This window comes from Notamacropus eugenii, chromosome 5 (assembly GCF_028372415.1).
Source record: "Notamacropus eugenii isolate mMacEug1 chromosome 5, mMacEug1.pri_v2, whole genome shotgun sequence".
NCBI classification, from domain to species: domain Eukaryota; kingdom Metazoa; phylum Chordata; class Mammalia; order Diprotodontia; family Macropodidae; genus Notamacropus; species Notamacropus eugenii.
In genome coordinates this window covers 354,803,907-354,823,204 of record NC_092876.1, presented here as the reverse complement: position 1 = coordinate 354,823,204, position 19,298 = coordinate 354,803,907, and the positions used below count along the sequence as shown (strand labels likewise).

Below are 19,298 nucleotides of genomic sequence, written 5' to 3'. Positions count from 1 at the left end.
CAAACTCGAGCCTCTGTGACTCCAGGTCTACTGGGCCACCTTACTACCTCAGTAACGAAATGGACACCTTCACTTTGGTTCTTGTTTGTCCTTTGTTTTCAAAGAGGTGATGTCCTGACTTGTGTGTGAACTGAATTTGAGTGAGGCAGAGCTGCACAGAAGTCAAAAGCCATAGCTGAACTGTGGAATGCATGCAGCCTTCTAAAAGAATTGGAGAACCTTTTGCCCAATTCCAAAAAGCCAAAAAATTCATGTAAGGAATAGAGGCCTGACATTTTCTGCAATCTTTAGAGGAATAAAATGTTCTATCACTCCTGCCCCCACTCAAAAAAAGCTATTATTCAAACAAAATAAAAATATAAGTAAATCATATTCTAACTCCATATATTGGAGAGATTAAGCATTTCAAAGCACTTAACCTTTGAGAAAATGGGAAAATGGAAACTGACTTAATTTGGATCCAGTAAAAAGACCAGTGGTAATATGAACTTTTTTCTTGATGATCAATTCTATTTATATCATATAAAAACTTAACAACACAATCACCCAAAACTAGAAATCTTGATGCCCTGTGGACAAAAATAACAAGTGGCAATGTCATTATATTATTATTAAGCCAGTAAATCAAACAGTGACCTTTTGAATACCTCCATCCTCCAGTTTCATAGCATACATACTGGATCCCCTGGAGCCAGCCTAGGAGTATGGGTCCTGAACAAGGCAGATTTTTTTAGGTACCTTGTTTGTTGCAAAATATACTTCCTCAAAGCCAAACTACCCAGAATCCTTGGTAAACAAATCAAACCACTCCAAGCTCTTAGGGGCCTTAAGACCTCTCAAAGTCACTTTCAAGGCTCTGGAGCATAGATTTGATTCTATTCTGCAGAGATGCAGATACCTCCATTGCTTCTGGGAACAATGCAGAACTCCTACCACTCGGAGGCACAATATGGAGCCCCATCTAGCAGGCATAATTAGGAGCTACTTCCTTTCTTAATAAACTAAGGCAGTTTGATACATATCACATCTAAACTCCCAGTGAAGAAAAAATATCATCAATATCATCCATGTCTCCAACAGTTTGTGACGGAGTATTATTTTCTTCTACTGGGGCCAATGTTGGAGACTTCATTGCACCATTATAATTTTCAATAAGATCTGCCTTTCTGTTGTCCAACAGTTGACTCTTTTTCAATGCCAGTTCAGGCCTATGAACTGTAAGGTCTGAGAATGTCCTTTTAGCATCTCTCTCTGTGACAGCCTTCTCAGATTCATGAAGAAACTGTTGAATTTCCTTTAGAACAGTAGGCTGCAACTTTCTCTGTGGTTTCCTCTGCTGCTTTATAAATTTATTCTGTGAACTGATTCGTCTCAGGTGGCACTTTGAAGACATGTTACTCAAGCCGTAGAGAAAGTTACAGATGGATGTTTTTATGCACTTCAATTTCTTGGGCAAGCTTTTAAAAGAAAAAAGAATAAAAATAAGCGAGAGAAAAACCTATCAGAATCGTTCATTTTCTCTTTTCTCCTTTCCATACACACTAAGTGCCTAGTCTGTGCAAAACACTGCGTGATCACTGTACAAGATAAAGGGGAGATGAAGACAAAACTGAGAATCCCCACTTGATGTGTTGTCTTGTTTTGCTGAACTGTTTTTTTTTTCTCCTTTTCTTCTTCAGCATGGCAAGGAACAGGGGAAATGAATATGATATAAAAACAAAAAGAAACAATGTAATTCAGCAGAACAGAAGCTTGAGCACAGGGACTATATAATTTTTTATCTTAATATACTTAGCACTTAGGACAACGTAGGCACTTTTTTGTTTGGTTGGGGTTTATCAGGGTTAAGTGACTTGCCCAGCTAGTAAGTGTCTAAGGCTGCATTTCAACTCAAATCCTCCTGACTCCAGGGCTGGTCTCTCTCCACTGGGCCACCCAGCTGCCCCAATGTGGGCATTTTTAATAAATATTCGCTGACCTGAGTTACAATTTGATCTCCAGATTTCCATTTTCAGATTATTACTTCCATATCACAGTCATTATTTTTTAGAATGCAATACCATTCCATTACATTCACATACCACAGTTTTATTTAGCTAGTCCCCAAATTTATAGAGACTTCTTTGCTTCTAATTCTCTGTTATTATAAGAAGTGCTACTATAAATATTGTTAAACATGAGGGTCATTTACCTCTGTTTTTCGTCTCCTTCAGATATATGCTTAGTCATAGCACTGCTGAGTCAAAAGGTATGTACAATTAGGAACTTTCAGAGTATATGTAGTTCTAAATTATTTTCCAACATGAATGAACTAGTTCACAAATCCAACAGAAATATGGAAGGGGACACAAGTAAATTGTTATTACCTTGCTAAATTTATTACAGGCTTCTTAAAATACCAATAGTCTCTAACAGGTCAACAAACTACAGTGAGCTAAGAATGGTTTTTACATTTTGAAATATATTGTATTTAAATATATTAGCTCTCAGCTCAGAATCAGACAAAAAAGGGAGAGATCTCTTTCATATTTTTCTTCATAAATTGAAAGTTCACAATTTAAAGAGGGGGTAACAAATTAAAAAAAGAATGCCTCTCCACAATACAGGTGGTCTGTTCCTAAAGGAAACATAGAGAAGATTCAATAAGGAAAAAAGGGATATGAAGTGGAAAAAGGGAGGTCTGACTCTGTCAGATCAGAGGGTAAGAACAATTGGACAGTTTAAAAACAGATAAAAGGCTCTTCCTGCAAAGGAAGGAACTGGATCCTCTGAGGAGGAAGATGTTTCTTGTCCTCCAAAACCAGAGCCACAGAAGTTTTCAGGTGAGATATTCCCCAAAAAGAGTCACAGGAAGAATTCAATAGTAACAGGTGATGATTCCCAGCTCCCCTGCATATACTAAGGCAGCTGTCAACCTGATGTAACATCAGAGTTCTGCTGTCTTACAGGGGAATGAAGTATGGAAGATACAACAGAGAACCTCCCAAATTTAGCCAACTGGATTATGATTACTGGTGATTCACATGGGTAATAATAATAAGTAACACTGATAAAGAGCTTACTATGTGCTCTTCACTGTGCTAAACACTTTACAATTTTTATCTTCTTTGATTCTCACAAAAACCCTAAGAGGTAGGTGCTACTGTTATCCCCATTTTACAGATGAGGAAACTAAGGCAAAGAGGAGTGACTTGCCCAGGGTCATACAGCTAGTAAATGTCTGAGAATGGATGTGAACTCAGGTTTTCCTGATTCTAGACCCAGCATCTCTATCCACTGTGCAAGAGCAGAAGGGATTCAGGAGAACTCTTAAGCAAAGGAAAAACAAAAAATATCAATGAAAATTCATTAAAGATGAGAGAGTGAAAAGTGAGGTAAGAAGTAGCAAAATGCACAAAAAAAAGCAAAAAGTATTCACTGCTTGTACCCACAAAGTGTAGTATATTAAACCTGACCTACCTGCAACCTTGAGCTTCCACATGTTTAAGCCGGTTACTTTTTAGAAGTTTGTTACCCAGAAAGGTAGCTTTATGCTTCAGTTTTTTGCATCTACACCAGAAAATGGCCTTTTGGATTTCTTCTGAAAGTTGTGTAAAAGATTGTGCCTCTCGGATTCTCAGTACAAGATTTCTGGCATGAGAGGATCCTACCAGCAGCTGGGATGAGTCAGTGGCTTTTTGTACTCTATTTTCACCACATACAGGTTTGAAGCTGGTGTCCTGAAGTATGGACAGGCAAGAAAAAGAAAGGCAAATGTTATAGGAGGCCAGCAATCTTCAAAGGCAGTCAATAAAGCATAAACTCCATAATAGAAGGGTCGCAGGCTACACTGGGATTGCCAGATTTAGGGAGAAAGTGCTGCCAGTATTCAAACAAGGTCAAAAGCATCTTATTTACTTTTAATTCAGTTCAGTTCAATTAAAGAAACCTTTATTAAGTACCTATTATTTGGAAGACAACGTGTCAAGGGATGGGAATAGGAACACAAAAATAAAGACTTCTTCCCCACAAGGATCTTATGCACAGGAAATGCTACAAATACAGGGAGAAATAAGGTAAACCAGGGTGGGGATGGGCAAAGTGGGAAGGGAATGAAGGTAGATTAGGGAAGGGCTCCTAGAAGAGGCACAACTAGAGCTAAATCTCAAAGGAAGAAAAACATTCCAAAAGGCAGCTCTCAGAGGTTGTATAGATAGTCTCAGGAGAGAAAGTGTCCTATATAAAGGCACCAAATCCATAGGTAGGTGAAGTGTCATATTCAAGGAATGGTTGGTACTGATCCTTAGTTTGCTAACTGACCCCTGAGGATTCTTCTAGGACACATTCTAAGTTAACAATATTATGCATATACTTTATTTTTTATTTTATTTTACTATATTTTATTAAGCATATCCCCTTAGGCTATTAATTTTTTTTTGAAGGGTCATAAGTTACTCCTTGTGTAAGATGGTAAAGTACGAAGATGTCTGCTACATAGCAGATATTTGTTTTTAATCTTCTTTCTCTCCTAGCCTTCCTTTCCCTGGTATACAAGTTACTCTAGTCTGGTTGGGATTTAATTTTTTTGGATAAACTTGCAAGTTCTGACCTGTATTTGGTGTATACAAGTTTGATCCTTGTTCTTTGTGCAACTCTCAGGAGCTCAGAAATCAAGTGAAAAATTGCAGCAATTAACCAGACTAATCACCTAGCTCTTACTAGAAGGATTACTCAGGAAAAATCACCTCTTTGTTCTGGATCAGCTCACAATATGAAAGCAACCCCTGAAAGCTTTAATATTGTCTTTCTTGTCCTAGCTGGGACCCAGCAGAACTCTGCCAACATTTCACTCCAAATACCTTTAATATAATGCCTCCAATCAAATCTTGGAGCAGCAGAACCAACTAAAGGGCAGAGGGAGACATTCTTTCAGCCTAAGACAACTTAGGAAGTCCACAGGAGTCTGGGACATAGCAGAAGCACTAGCCACTGGGCCATGGAGGTGGTTGCAGGCTACAGCAGCAGCAGCTTCTGGAGCTCTTAGCCCAGAGACATTCCGTGTTGCAGTCCAGGATGGAGAGGAGCATTTGTGATCAGTTACAAAGGAATAGGGAACCTGATCACAGTCACAAGACCAAAAGGAACATTAGAACTTGCAGCTATAGAACAGGGGATCAGGTCACAGTTCCAGGACCAAGAGGAGCATTAGCATTTGTTTGCTGCATAGAGCATTAAGCACCAGAGGGAAGACCAGAAAAACAGTGACCATACCTTTCCCCAGATCACACCACCTAGGAAACACTGAAAACAGCAGCATGAAAAAGCCTGAAGTTTGGCACAGTACTCCCCACCCCTAGGTGAAGAGAACCTTACTTTAACATAAAACTGAAAGTGAAGAAATAGGCTGGGAAAATGAGCAAACAACAACAACAAAGAACTTAACCATGAAAATCACCTACAGTGGTAAGGAAGAACAAGAAAGACAAAATTAGAAGACAACAACGTGAAAATAGCCACAAGCAAAAAGCCTCAAAGAAAACTGCTAATTGACCCCATGGCCAACAAGAATTCCTGGAAGAGTTAAATAAAGATATAAGAGTGATAGAGGACAAACGTGAGGAAAAAAAGAGAGTGATGCATGAAAATTATGAAGAGAACTAACAACTTGTTACAAAAGGCATACACAAAAAATTTTTTTAAAAATAACATCTTGAAAAACAAAACTGTCCTAATGGGAAATGGTCACAAAAATTCACTGAAAAAATTACTTAAAAATTAGAATTGGTTAAGTGGAAGCTAATGACTCCATAAGACAACAAAACACAATAAAAGTCAAAAGAATGAAAAAAATAGAAGAAAAGGTGAAATATCTCAAAGGGAAAACAACCGATCTGAAAAACAGACTGAAGAGAGATAATTTAAGAATTATTGGACTACCTGAAAGCCACAATCAATAACAACAACAAAAAAAGCCTAGACATCGTATTTCAAAAAATTATCAATATCCTAGATCCAAAGTGTAAAATAGAAATTGAAAGAAACTAGCAATCATCTCCTGGAAAGAGATCCCCAAATGAAAACTCCCAGGAATATTACAGCCAAATTCCAGAGCTCCCAAGTCAAGAAGAAAATACTGCAAGCAGTCAGAAAGAAATAATTCAAATATCATGGAACCACTGTCAGGGTCACACAAGGTTTAGCAGCTTCCACGTTAAAAGAGCAGAGGGTTTAAAATATGATATCTTGGAAGGCAAAGGAACAATGATTACAACCAAAAATAACCTACCCAGCAAAACGGAGTATAATCCTTAAGGGGGAAAAAAGGATATTTAATCTTTCAAACACAAGACTTACACAGGGGTGAAAAACCTGTGGCCTCAAGGCCATAGGTTCCCCACTACTGACTTAAGAGAAGCATAAAAAGGTAAACATAAAAGACTAATCATAAGGGACTTTAAACTGTTTACTTTTCTATATGTGAAGATGATACATGTAACTCCTTAAAACTTAAATATTATTAGGGCGGTTAGAAGGAGTCTACATAGGCAGGGGTGTAAATTGATTATGTTTGGATCATCTACCAAAACAGCAGGGGTAAGAAAGAGAAATGCACTTGAAGAAGGGGGAAGGGAGAGACAGAATGGAGAAGATTTTCTCATAAAAGAGTGATGCAAGGAAGAGCTTTTATAGTGGAATAGCAAATAAGGGGATGGCAGGCAATGCTTGACTTTATCCTCATCAGAACTGGTTCAAAGAGAGAAGAATTATTTATACACACTCAACTGGATATAGAAATCTATCTGACCCAATAGGGAAATAACAGGGGATAAGAAATATGGGTTGGGGAATATATTAAAGGGAAAGCTGATTAAGAGAGGCAGAGATCAGAAGCAAAACAGACTTTTGAGACATGAGAGGATAAAAAGACACAAAGAGGGATGAACAAAAGAAAATAGGATGGAGTGAAAGATACACTTAGTAATCCTAACTATGAATGTGAATGGGATGAGCTCACCCATAAAAAAGGAAACAGCAAAACGGATCAGAAGCCAGAATCCAACAATATGCTGTTTACAAGAGACACACTTGAAACAGAAAGACACACACAGAGTTAAAATAAAGGGCTGGGGCAGAAGCTATACTTCAGGTGAAGTATTTTTGCAAGAGCAAAAATAGCCCTGATCAAGAGAGATAATCAGGTAAACTACATTTTTTGCTAAAAGAAACCACAGACAATGAATATAAAATAAATTTCTATAGCAAGTTTCTTAGGTCTCAGTTCTCAAACATGCCGGGAACTGAGTCAAATTTATAAAATAAGAGCCATTCTCCAACTGATAAATAGTCAAGATATGAACACACAGTTTTCAGAAGAAATCTAAGCTATCTATAATCACATGAAAAAGTGCTCTAAATCACTATTAATTAAAAGCAAATTTAAAAGAACTAACATACCACCTCACATCTATAAGAAATGACATATACTGGAGGGGATGAAGAAAAATAAATATGTTAATGAACTGCTGGTAGAGTTGTGAATTGGTCTGGAGAATAACTTGAAACTATGCCCAAAAGACTATCAATCTGTGTATATTATACTCTTTGGTCCTGCAATACCACAACTAGGTCTGTACCCCAAAGAGATCAAAGAAAAAGGAAAATGTACAAAAAATATTTATAGCAGCTTTTTTTGAGGTAGTAAAGAATTGGAAACAGAGAATGCTCATCAACTGGAGAATGGCTGAACAACTTATGATTATGGAGTACTATTGTGCTATTTAAAAAGGATAAAGGAGATGGTTTCTGATCAACACAATGATCAATGACAATTTCAAAAGATGCATGATGAAAAAATGCTATTTATCTCCAGAGAGAACTGATGAACTCTGAATTCAAACAAGTAAATTTTCTTGTTTTCTTCATTTTTTTCTTTGCAATATCGCTAACATGGCACGATTTCACATGTATCATTTATATCACATGCCTTCTCAGTGGGTATGGGAGGGATAAGAGGAAGGGAATGAATCTGGTACACAAAATTTAAAAATAAAAGAACTGCTATAAATAAATAAATACATAATAAAAACGGAAAAAAGAAAAACCACTGTATTTATCTTTATATATAACTTTTTGAAATGTATTTTTAACATTCATTTTTTTTAAATTTTGAGTTCCAAATTATCTCCCTCCTCCCTTCCCTTCCTCCGCCTTTGAGAAAGCAAACAATATAACATCAGTTATACATGTGAATTCATGCAAAACATATCTATCCCTATGTTAGATATACCACTGTATTTATATATAGCAACCCGGTTTAAAGTGTTCCTTTTAACTGAATTAACTGATTAAATTACATATTCCCTAAAATAATTAAATTATAAACCAACTTTTTTCATAATTTTAAATTTAGCTAAACACCATTATTAATATATAATAAATTTTAAAACACACAAACCATGGTAGCTTTGTGCCTTGGTCGTTTGCAAAAGGCCTTCAGGTCAAATCCTGATGATGTTTCTGCAGAATTCAAAAAATCACACAGGTAGCTTTAGTACAGCACAAACTCTTTTTCAAACAGACACTCACCTCACAATCTAATTCACTCTCAAAGCCTCTCTCCTGCCAAACTATTAAAAGTAACTATGAAAGGAATCAGTTGACCAGTAATTAGATAATTAACAAAACCTAAATGAAAGTGTCAAAATAAAAGTCTAAATGCCCAAGTTCAGAAATTTACCTGTTACCCTAAACAGGCAAAAAGATAACTATGCCTCATTAGGGATAACTTTCTTATACTCTGAGTAACATCTCTAGAATTAAGATGAATGTAGACACTAAAACCTGTCCCAGGTAATACAAACTGATAGCTAGAACAAATGCCCAGTGTAGACAAAGACAGGAGGAAAACCAAACAAAAATGAATTACCTCTGTGGGTCTTCCTCTTCTTCACTGCCTTCCCAAGATCCACATTATCTGTTATCTTTATCTTCATTTGTTTAGCTTTTTGGGGAACTTCTAAGGCTATTTCTTCAATGGACTTGTTTGATTTCTCTTTTGCAAGAAATAGTTTGTTTAGCAATTTTGTTACTCCTTTAGCTTCCACCTTTTTCTTAATGACATCAAGATAAGCCTCTCCTAAAAATTCTTTAAGCTCAGCAGGAAAGATAAAATTTTTGAAGTAAGGCATTGGTTGAATCCTGGACACCTCCTGAAGTAATCTAAACAAGGGTTTATATAGAGATACAAGTTTTTTTAAAGCATCTTTATATAGGACCCTAGCGGAAAAAAAAGAAATTCATGAGTTAGTTATAATCCTTATAATATATGTTTTATATATTTATATATGTAAATATTTATACATTCCTATATATTATTATAATACGTATAGTAATATATATATATTCCTATACCAATATATATTTATATATTCCTATACCATCTTAAGTCAGCAAAACACCAACCTTTAAATCATTATTGCCATTTAAAGTAAGACATATAAAAAGAGATTTATTTTCTTCTCTAATACACTCCATAGCTTTATACCAATTAGAAAAAAAAACTGTTTCAAAAGATTTGGGATGAACCAAAACCCTCTCAAGGATATAGGATTTAAAAGATTTGCTAAACATCCATTACCTATTCAAAAATATGGAAGCTATTAGGGGGGAAAATGTAAGTACAGAAGAAACAGTATAATTTAAAATAGGGAATGCGGTAACTTCCATATAGATTTCTCTAATCCAAGACCCCATTAGAGGCCATGTTGTTTGCACTAAACAGGTAACTCTTCTACAGTTGACTTTGGTGGCTCAAATTCAAAGATTTTCTTTTGAATACACATTAATAATCAGCCCATTATTACTCAACTGTGGCAAAAGAATAAATCAAAAAAGGAAACATATGACCAACCTTGCCCTCTACTGTCTCTTTCTGATGGGGGAAAAAATCACTAAGCTACCCTATCTCTCAATAATAAAGACTGCCAGTAACCTACCCAGGGGAATGGGAAAGGAAATTCAAACAATGAAATCAGATATTCAGATATTTCAAAAGAATGTACATACCACACCCTGCTCACCAATCCTATAATAACAGTGTTTAAAATGATGAATTCTTCCAAACAAAGATGCTTCACAGACAAGCTAGAGGTTAAATGCTGAATTAAGGTAAAAAAAAAAAAACCCAGACAAAAGTGATTGTTTGTAATTTGCATCAGAGGTGTCAAACTCCCAGCCCTGGACCTGAAAACTTCCAGTCCACTGAAATCAGATGAAAATGTAATTGGGAAATGTTTAACAAAATAAGCAAAAATATAATACAATGCAGAGAGTGTTAACTTGTGGTTTTCTAAGTCACCATGTGGCCGGAAGGGATCCACCATTTCTATTTGAGCTTGACAGCATTGCTTTATATATGTTAGAGAAAACTCATATTTATGAACATTTAAATTCATTTCATTTAAAAGTGCTTAAAACTTAATAATGCATTTACCATTCATGCTAATGCTATTATAAACCTATAACCCACAAATACTGACAGACTATATAACTAAACAACAAAAATTTCTTTGGCACCAAAACATCCAAGAGTTCCTAGGAAAAGGAGGCAAAAAGCATTGTAGTCTCTCTAGAACTCTATATTATACAGAAAAACATTATTAAACATACTGAAATAATTTCCTACTAAAAAGGAAATATTAAAACGAATTGAAGGATACAGAAATGCCTTGCAGCAACACTCTAATAAACGTAGTATTAATTTGCAGGTTCCCAAAATCTTCATTAGCACAAACTCCAAAACTGGCTGGCTGGGAATGACGTACTTTTTTGTATTTTCAAGTTTATCTTCTCTAGTTGTCAGAAACAGAAAGAATGAATTATTAGAATGAGCCACAGGTGTAAATGTATTTATCTGTCACATACTTGGGTACCTGGCACTTACAAGAAAGTATGGTCCATCTAATACTTTCAAGTGGAGGGTTGTTTTAAGATCACTTTTAAACAGCTATGCTCACCAATCATCACAGTGGATTCTCAATAACTATGGATTTTCATTGTAATGCCAGTGCAGTCTTGACCTTAACCAAGGGTCTGAGCACCAGAAGCATGCTTTGTTATTACAGACCCATTGCATTTAATCTTGATAAAAACTAATACGGTGAAAGGTTTTGCAACACTAACAAATGACAAGTGTACAAGAATGTGCACAAGAGTAATAGGAGAGCTGGAAGGCATCCTGCGGTCCAATTACCTTGTTGTATGGATGAGGAAACAAAATCTCAGAACTTAAGTGATTTATCCAAGGCCCCACTGCTAGTTAGTGGCAAAGTCAATTAAAACCCATTTCTTCTAATCTCAATATAGTGTTTTGCTATACAGTGAATTCATTAAGTCTAAACATTCATTAAGTCTTTAGAATTCATTAAGGTTAAGCAACTTCACTACTGGGCCTGGGTGTTATATATGTTTTCCTTCTTAATAAAGCAAAATCATAGAATGTCAGATACTAAAGCAAAAAATTTTAGACCTCTAGTCTACAAAGTCTTGAAATAACTATCTTGGGACACTTACTTGGGACACAGCTCAAAGAGATCTTGAATGGATCCCTCTATATTCACACAATTCATTCGCCTGAGACACTGTTCTACCTGAAACAATGAAGATTAGCATTTACAATAGGCAAGTGAAATTGCTGATGCCAACAAGCCAAATCCAACAAATGAATGCATTTAAATGTCCTCTGCACTGAAACACACAGTAAACTGCTGAGGGAGAATGTTTTATGAGTTATAGAAAGCAAAGGCAAAGAATAAAGTACATGTTATTAAGTATTTGCAGGAACAATCTGTCATTTTCCCCAGCCAAACATATTTATCAATTATTTCCTGAGTACCTTCTGTAAGAATGACATTATATGAACAGGTACTGTGGAGGACACGGAAGGTACACAAGCCTTCCCTACACTTTGCATTCTTGCTTTTATACAAATAAAACAAATTAAAAACCAGAAATATAATCGAGTGCTATACTGTAGAGTATGAAACAATTAAGCAGGACAAAGGGTCAAGGGAGAGATCAGTTCCTCATCAATTAATTCTTTTTTAAAATTTCTAATCCTGGGAAGTGTAATTTTTCACATTAAAGCACTCTAAATTTGTAAGACATTAAGTAGACCTACAATGCACGTCACAAAAGGAACACCAATGCAATGCAGTAAGCGGCATAAAATGTGACAGGGATATGCATTCACAAAAGGCAAATCAATTCCTGTTTTCTCTTTGCCTTCAGAACCTTCAGAAAGCTTCCCCAGCTCAATCTCTGACCCTCAGCTGTTCTTTCTCACCCTATCTCCCTCAGACAAGCAGGGAGTTGGTGCCTCAGTGGATAGAGTGCAGGTACTCGAGTCACAAAGACTTGAGTTCATACTGAATCTCAGATACTTACTAGCTCTGTCCACCGCAGCAGTCTGCCTCACTTTTCTCATTGTTAAAATAGAGACAACAACAGCACCTACCTCACAGGCTTGCTACAAGGATCAAGTAAGAATGTTTAAAAAAAACATGCTTAGCACAATATCTAATAATACATAGTAGGCACTTAAAAATGTTTTCCTTCCTTCCTTATTCATACATTCACATAGCTTTAATTATCACCTCTATGTTGATAACATTTATATATTTAATCTCTACTCTAATCACTCACTTAAGCTAAAACCACTTCTCTCCAGCTAATTACTAGACAGTCTCAGTGAATCTGTCCAGATCCCAAACCCTCCTATTTCCTCCCAAGCCTGCTTCCCCTCCGAGCTGCTAGGCATGTTTCTGTTTTATAACTTTCCTGACATCAATACGCAGCATGCAGAGTAAATTTTAAAGATCCATAGAATAGATAATATCCACATAGTGTTTTAAAGTTTGCAAAACATTTTACAAAATATACCACAACAACCCTGGGATTCAGCATATACTGAAGACTTGTATAATTTTAAATTATGCAAGAGATACCTTCTTTGAAAATGGACTTTGAGGCTCATTTCTCAAATATATAGAGAAATAAGTCTAATTTATAAGAAAATAAGTCATTCCCCAATTGATAAATGGTCAAAGGATACGAACAGGCAGTTTTCATAAAAAGAAAGCAATATGAAAAAAGCCTCTAAATCGCTATTGATTACAGAAATGCAAATTAAAACAAGTCTGAGGTACCATCTTACACCTATCAAATTGGTTAATGAGAAAGAAAAAGAAAATGACAAATGCTGGAGGGGATGTAGAAAAATAGTGACACTAATGCACTGTAGTTGGAGTTGCAAACTGATCCAAGCATTCTGGAGAACAATTTAGAACTATGTCCAAAGGGCTATAAAACCCTTTGATCCAGCAATACCACAACTAAATCTGTACCCCAAAGAGATTTTCTTAAAAAAGGAAAAGGACATACATGTACAGAAATATTTATAGCAGTTCTTTTTGTGGTGGTAAAGAATTGGAAATAGAGGCGATGCCCATCAGTTGGGGAATGGCTGAAGAAGTCTGTAGTATACGATTGTGATGGAGTACTATTGGGCTATTTAAGAAATGATGAACAGGAGGCTTTCAGAAAAACCTGGTAAGACTTACTTAAAATGATGCAAAGTGAAATCAGTAGAACCAGGAGAACATTGCACACAGTAACAGCAATACTGCATGATGATGATCTACTGTGAATGACTTAGCTATTCTCAGTAATACAATCTAAGACAATCCCAAAAGGCTCAGGATGAAAAAAAACGCTATCTACCTCCAGGGAAAGAAGCGACAGAAATCTGAATACAGATTGAGCATACTTTTTTTACTTTCTTTATTTTCTCTGGGTTTTTTTGTCTTCTTTTCTTTTGCAATATGGGTAATATGGAAATGTTTTACATGACTGCATATGTATAATCTACATCAAATTGCTTGCCTTCTCAGAGAAAGGTCAAGGAAAGGAAGGAGAGGATTTGAACCTCAACATTTTTAAAAACACAAATGCTAAAATTTTTGTTTACATTTGAGGGAAAAAAAATCAAATGTTAAAAGAAATGACCTTTGAGGCTATCACATCAAAATAAAATCAATAAACAACAGGGGGGACCATCTACTTTCTCTACTTCTCAGTCCTCTGACTGACCATAAAGCTGTGATCTGTTGAAGAATAAACTGTTCCAAAGCCTACCCTTCCTCATTTTACATTTCTATCGCTGACACCCTACATTGTCAATATATTGTCAATTCTTATAAAGACTTTATATAGATGAGAAAATAGGCCTATGGGTTAATAGTTGCTAAAGATATAAGAGATAACTTATAATGAAGGAGCAAATAGAAGCATGCTTGACATCACTGACAAGTAAATTTGGTAGTACTTAAAAAGACAATGCTCCCTTCTGACCTGTTTGAGAGCCAAATATGGCTTGTGGTGACACAGTTTGTTGTGATTACTGTAAAGGATCGCACGTAAGACACCCGTTTCTGTATCCAAACCTCTTCTCATCAATGACATTCTGACACTGTGGCACTCCTTAATCACAGCTTTAACGTATGAACCTGAAAGGAGAGAAATCAAGCCTTACTGTACAAGCAGGTCTATAGCCACTGTATGTTTTCAAATATGCTAAGAGGCCTCCCTTTCATTCATCTGTCACATAATATTGATGACATCAAAGCACCTTCAGGAAGCTTATAATCTATTTGTGAAGTATATACTATAATAAGAAGTTACTTGAATGAAACTTTATTAAAAACTAGATTGGATATACTGATTACATACATACTATGAACTTGTAACAATTGTGGGCTAAGTCAAAGGTAAAATTACCTCTACGGTACCAGAGTATTTGTTCCACAAATAGATTATAAGCTCATGGAAAGTAATTTCATATCAATCAACAAGCATCTATTAAGTGCTAAGCCCTGGGAATACAAAAACAAATATGAAACATTAAATGTCCTCAAGAAGTTTATATCCTATAGGGAAAATGAATCAAGCAACATCTACTAAGTGCCAGATATGGAGGACGCATGTCACCAAGAACAGAACGGTCATTACACCCAATAAGCTGACATTCTAATAAAGAAGACAAGTACATATGTAAACGTAAACAACATAAACTTAATGCGTATACTTTCTGTTGCTGTCCATTTGTTTCAGTTGTGACCAGCTTCTGGATCCCATTTGGGGTTTTCCTGGCAAAGATACTGCAGTAGTTTGTCATTTCCTTTTCCAGCTCATTTTACAGACAAGGAACTGAGGGGAAAATGTTAAGTAACTTGCCCAGGATCACACATAGCTAGTAAGTGTCTGAGAAACTCATTTGAACTCACGTCTTCCTGACTCCAGGGCTGGTGCTGTATCTACTGCATCAACCTGACATAGACATATACACATATATACACATGTATATATGCAGATATATATGCACATGTATGACACACATATTATGTGTATACATATGCAACATGTGTGAATAAACAGACACATGTAAATAGACTGGGGGTTAAATACATTGATCTGAGAGGCATGTACATAATGATAATTAAACCCAATGGACCTGATAAAGTTACCAAGAGAGAGCCTAAAAGGAGAAGAGTGCCCAGGAGAGAGCGTGATGTGGATAATCAGCAAGGGAAATCTAGGAGGAGAAGTAATGTCAAGAAGACTCAGAGGGAAAGGGTATTCCAGAAGGGTACAAGGTAGTCAACATTATCAAATGCAGTACACAGGCCAGGAAGGACTGGGTTTGAGAAAGGTCCTTCCTATTTGTTAATTAAGAGATCACTATTACTTTGAAGAGAGCAGCTTTAGCTGGGTGATTAGGTTAAGAAAGACTGCAAAGGGTTGAGAAAGGAACAAGGGGCAAGGAAGTGAAAGCAACAAGGATTTTGGCTGAGAAAGGAAGGAAAGCTATAACATGGCAACAGGGAAGGAACCAATTGCTAGAGAGAGGTTGAAGTTTTAAAAGAGAAGTGGGATGAAGGAGAATGCAATCTGCTAGAGAAGACAGGATGGGATGGCACTACATGCATACTAAAAGGAATTAGCCTTGGCAAGGAGAGGCTACCTCGTTGTCAGAGACCAGAGACCAAAGGAGGAGAGAGTGGAAGATGATGTGAAGGGGTTCTGAGATGAAGAAAATGGAAGAAGAGATGGCACATGCCAATATAAGTTTATCCAAAATAAATATAAACACAGAGTAAGGAAGGCACCAGCAACAGGCAGAAAAGGCTTCAAGTAGGAGACACTGAGCTGTGCTTTGGAGGAAGCTAGGGTCTAAGAGGCAAAAGCATGAGGGTCTGCATTCCAAAAATGGATAACAGTTTATTCAAGACATGGAGATGGAATGTGATTCATAAAGAAAAGGAATAATGTGTATGTGGGTTAGAATCAAGTTGTGATAGGCTCTAGGTGCAAAACAGAGGAGGTTGTATTTTATCCTAGAAGCAAGAGGGAAGCACTGAAGATTATTGAGCAGGAAAGTAAAGACTGCCAGACCTGCATTTTAATAATATCACTTTGGCAAACGTGGAGGATGGATTAGAAAGGGAAGAAAACTGAAGGAAACTAGCAAGTAGACTATTGCAAGAGTCCAGGTGACTGAGCTAAGGTGGTGATCCTATGAACAGACAAAAGAAAACAGATACTGTGGAGACAGAATCAATTAGTATTGACAACTGACTAGAAATGTGGAAAGAGTGAGAATAAGAGAATAAGAGGAGTCCAGGATGCTAAGGTTGTGAACCTGTGATATCCTTACTAAAAATAGGGAAATCTGGAAAAGGGGTGGCTTGGAGGGTGGTTGTGGTGACAATAAAGAGTTGTTTTGGACATACTGAGTTTGAGATGCCTATGGATCATCCAATTCAAAATGTCCAATGGGCAGTTGGTAATGTGGAGCTTTATATATAGACCTGGAAGCCATCTGAAATGAGATAACTGAGCCCATGGAAACTGATCAGGTAACAGAGATGATAAAGATGCAATAAAAACAGATCCAGGACTGAAGCTTAGCCTACAATGACAGCTAGAAGGTAGAACAGAAGGTTGTATCATCAAAGCAGACTGAGACCATATTACCTATAAATGTGTTAGAGAGGTAGCACTAACAGTCATGAAGTCAGGGGATCTGGGTAATTGATTCAGCTCTACCATCTATCTACTAGCTGTGACACGAAGCAAGTCATTTCACCTCTGTTTCCTCACTTGTCAAAAAAAGGTATAGATACTAGCTGCACTGCCTTATTCATGGTTATTGTGGAGAAAGTACTTTGTAAACCTCAAAGGACTATAGAAAATGTGAAATTAATATTTTTATTTTGATATACCTATGGTATTATTAGCATAGACACTACCTCTGCTGGTATAGAGCCTAACAAATTTATGCCTTCTGTGATTTTTGTCCATATCCAAAAGTCTTTCACAGAGGGACTGTCCAATGCAATGGAATTCTCCCTTTTAAGTTTTAATAGCTCATAAATATCAATAAATACCATTCAGGCTGTTATCCTAATTGCTTGAAACATGACTACAAACATTCTTCTCCTTTTCCTCTCATTAATGTCTTTGCTATGTCTTAGGATACTTAATATACACAAGTTATCATTAGCAATATGTTGAAACATATAAATCACAATATTCAATATATAACATATTATGTTACCGTTCACTTGTTTTCAGTCATGCCCAACCATCAAAAATACTGGAGTGGTTTGCTCTTTCCTTCTCCATTCATCTGACAGATGAGGAAACTAAGGCTAACAGGGTTAAGTGACCTGCCCAAGGTCACACAACTGTAAGTGTCTGGGCAGGATTTGAACTCCAGAAGAGCGGTGAATTTTCCTGAGCCCAACACTCTATCCGCTGCATCACATATCTACATATATCGTATACGTTGCAAGACCTTGTGTCTACAGTTCTTGGAGTAACCTTAAATTCTGAAAAGAGGCAGTTAAGTGGCCCAGCGGATAGTGCCGGACTTGAAGTCGGGAAGACCTGAGCTGTGCGACCCTGGGTAAGTCATTTAACCCTAAATTTCCTAATCCTGTAAGCTCACCTGCCCCAGAGTCGTGGGATCGAACGGGACGATAGTGACAACCTGTTCCGTGGTTACTGTTATGATGATTCCATGGAGCATCGGCGGGGAAGTAGGTTTGGGCTCGGAAAGAAAGGATCCTCACAAATCACTTAGTCCAATCTCTTTTTTTTTTTTTTTTTATACAAATGAGGATAATTAACCGACTCGACCAAAGTCGCAATGGTTGTAAGAATCAGAGGAAGGATTTGAACCCGGGTACAAGGATGCAGCGGGAGCTTTCTTCCTATAACAAGCATCAAGAGGATCACGTTTCTCCAGGGGTCACCAGCGCGGGGCGCATGTGCAAAAGAGGAAGAGGTGGGGGAGACAAGCGAGTGGCCACGCCTCCCTTCTCTCTCCCGATGAAAGGATTGGTCCTTCCAGGGGCGGGGCTCCGCCTCCAGGGGAGGAGTCCAGGAAGTGAGAAAGGGAGTGTTATTTCCCGGAACACGTGTCCTCATCCCTGTCCCCAGGCCCCAAGCGTTCGCAGCCGCCGGGGGAGAGTCATGCGTCTTCTCCTAGCCCAGCGCCCTTTACTCACCGATTACTCCCTCTTTGTCTTCTATGGCCACTGTGCTCAAACTCCCCGGGCTCGGGATCCGCACCCGGTTCCAGGGCTCCCACTCCAGGCAAGGCGCCGCTGAGGCCATCTTGGAAGGCAGAGGAAAGGAGGGGAAAGGGGCGGAGCTAGGACGAGACCAAATCCAGCGGGGGAGGGGGAGGAAGACCCAAGCTAGAGGGCCAAGGAGAGACCAAATCCGGGAATGGGGGGATCCACTTTAGAAGTGAAGAAAAAGCAGAGGCAAGGTCGGGAATTGATTTTCCTTAAGCTGGGATCTGACCATGTAAATCCCCAGTGATCTCTACTTTAAAAACATAAACTCCTGCATTAACTTTTAAAGTGGAACGCAACCTGGTCCCATCCAATCTTATTGGCCTCATTAAACGTTACTACCCTTCCCACTCTAATCCAGCCAGCGGGGCCTTTCTCTGTCTGTCTGTCTCTCTCTCTCACACGCACACACATACAATACACACACAGACACACAAATGCAGCTAGGTGGCACAGTGGGTAGAACCATACACCTTAAAGCAGAAGACCTGAGTTCACATCTTTCTCATCATCTCATGATGTTCTGCATACGGTGGGCTTGTGGCATTGTATAATATTGTGTTAAGATAGTTAAGGTAAGAAGTAAAAGTCCCACGGGTCCCAAGTAGGGTGATAGCA

General features: G+C 37.6%; 1 protein-coding gene across 3 annotated transcripts; it reads right to left on the bottom strand.

The window, feature by feature from the left end:
- Nucleotides 1-479: 479 nt before the first annotated feature.
- On the bottom strand, nucleotides 480-18,753 carry NEPRO (nucleolus and neural progenitor protein). Of its 3 annotated transcripts, none has more exons than XM_072613995.1 (9): nucleotides 18,609-18,753; nucleotides 14,389-14,543; nucleotides 11,551-11,627; nucleotides 10,698-10,829; nucleotides 10,045-10,122; nucleotides 8,906-9,255; nucleotides 8,435-8,496; nucleotides 3,460-3,719; nucleotides 480-1,457 (listed from the first exon to the last, which is right to left on the bottom strand). In XM_072613995.1, exons 1-9 carry the CDS (start codon nucleotides 18,715-18,717, stop codon nucleotides 1,028-1,030), a joined length of 1,653 nt encoding a protein of 550 aa, XP_072470096.1. In that variant the 5' UTR covers nucleotides 18,718-18,753; the 3' UTR covers nucleotides 480-1,027. The 3 variants fall into 3 exon arrangements, with proteins under 3 accessions (XP_072470096.1, XP_072470097.1, XP_072470098.1); XM_072613996.1 differs by having other exon boundaries at nucleotides 490-1,457; nucleotides 18,047-18,739; XM_072613997.1 differs by lacking the exon at nucleotides 14,389-14,543 and having other exon boundaries at nucleotides 490-1,457; nucleotides 18,609-18,718.
- Between the last annotated feature and the right edge of the window lie 545 nt (nucleotides 18,754-19,298).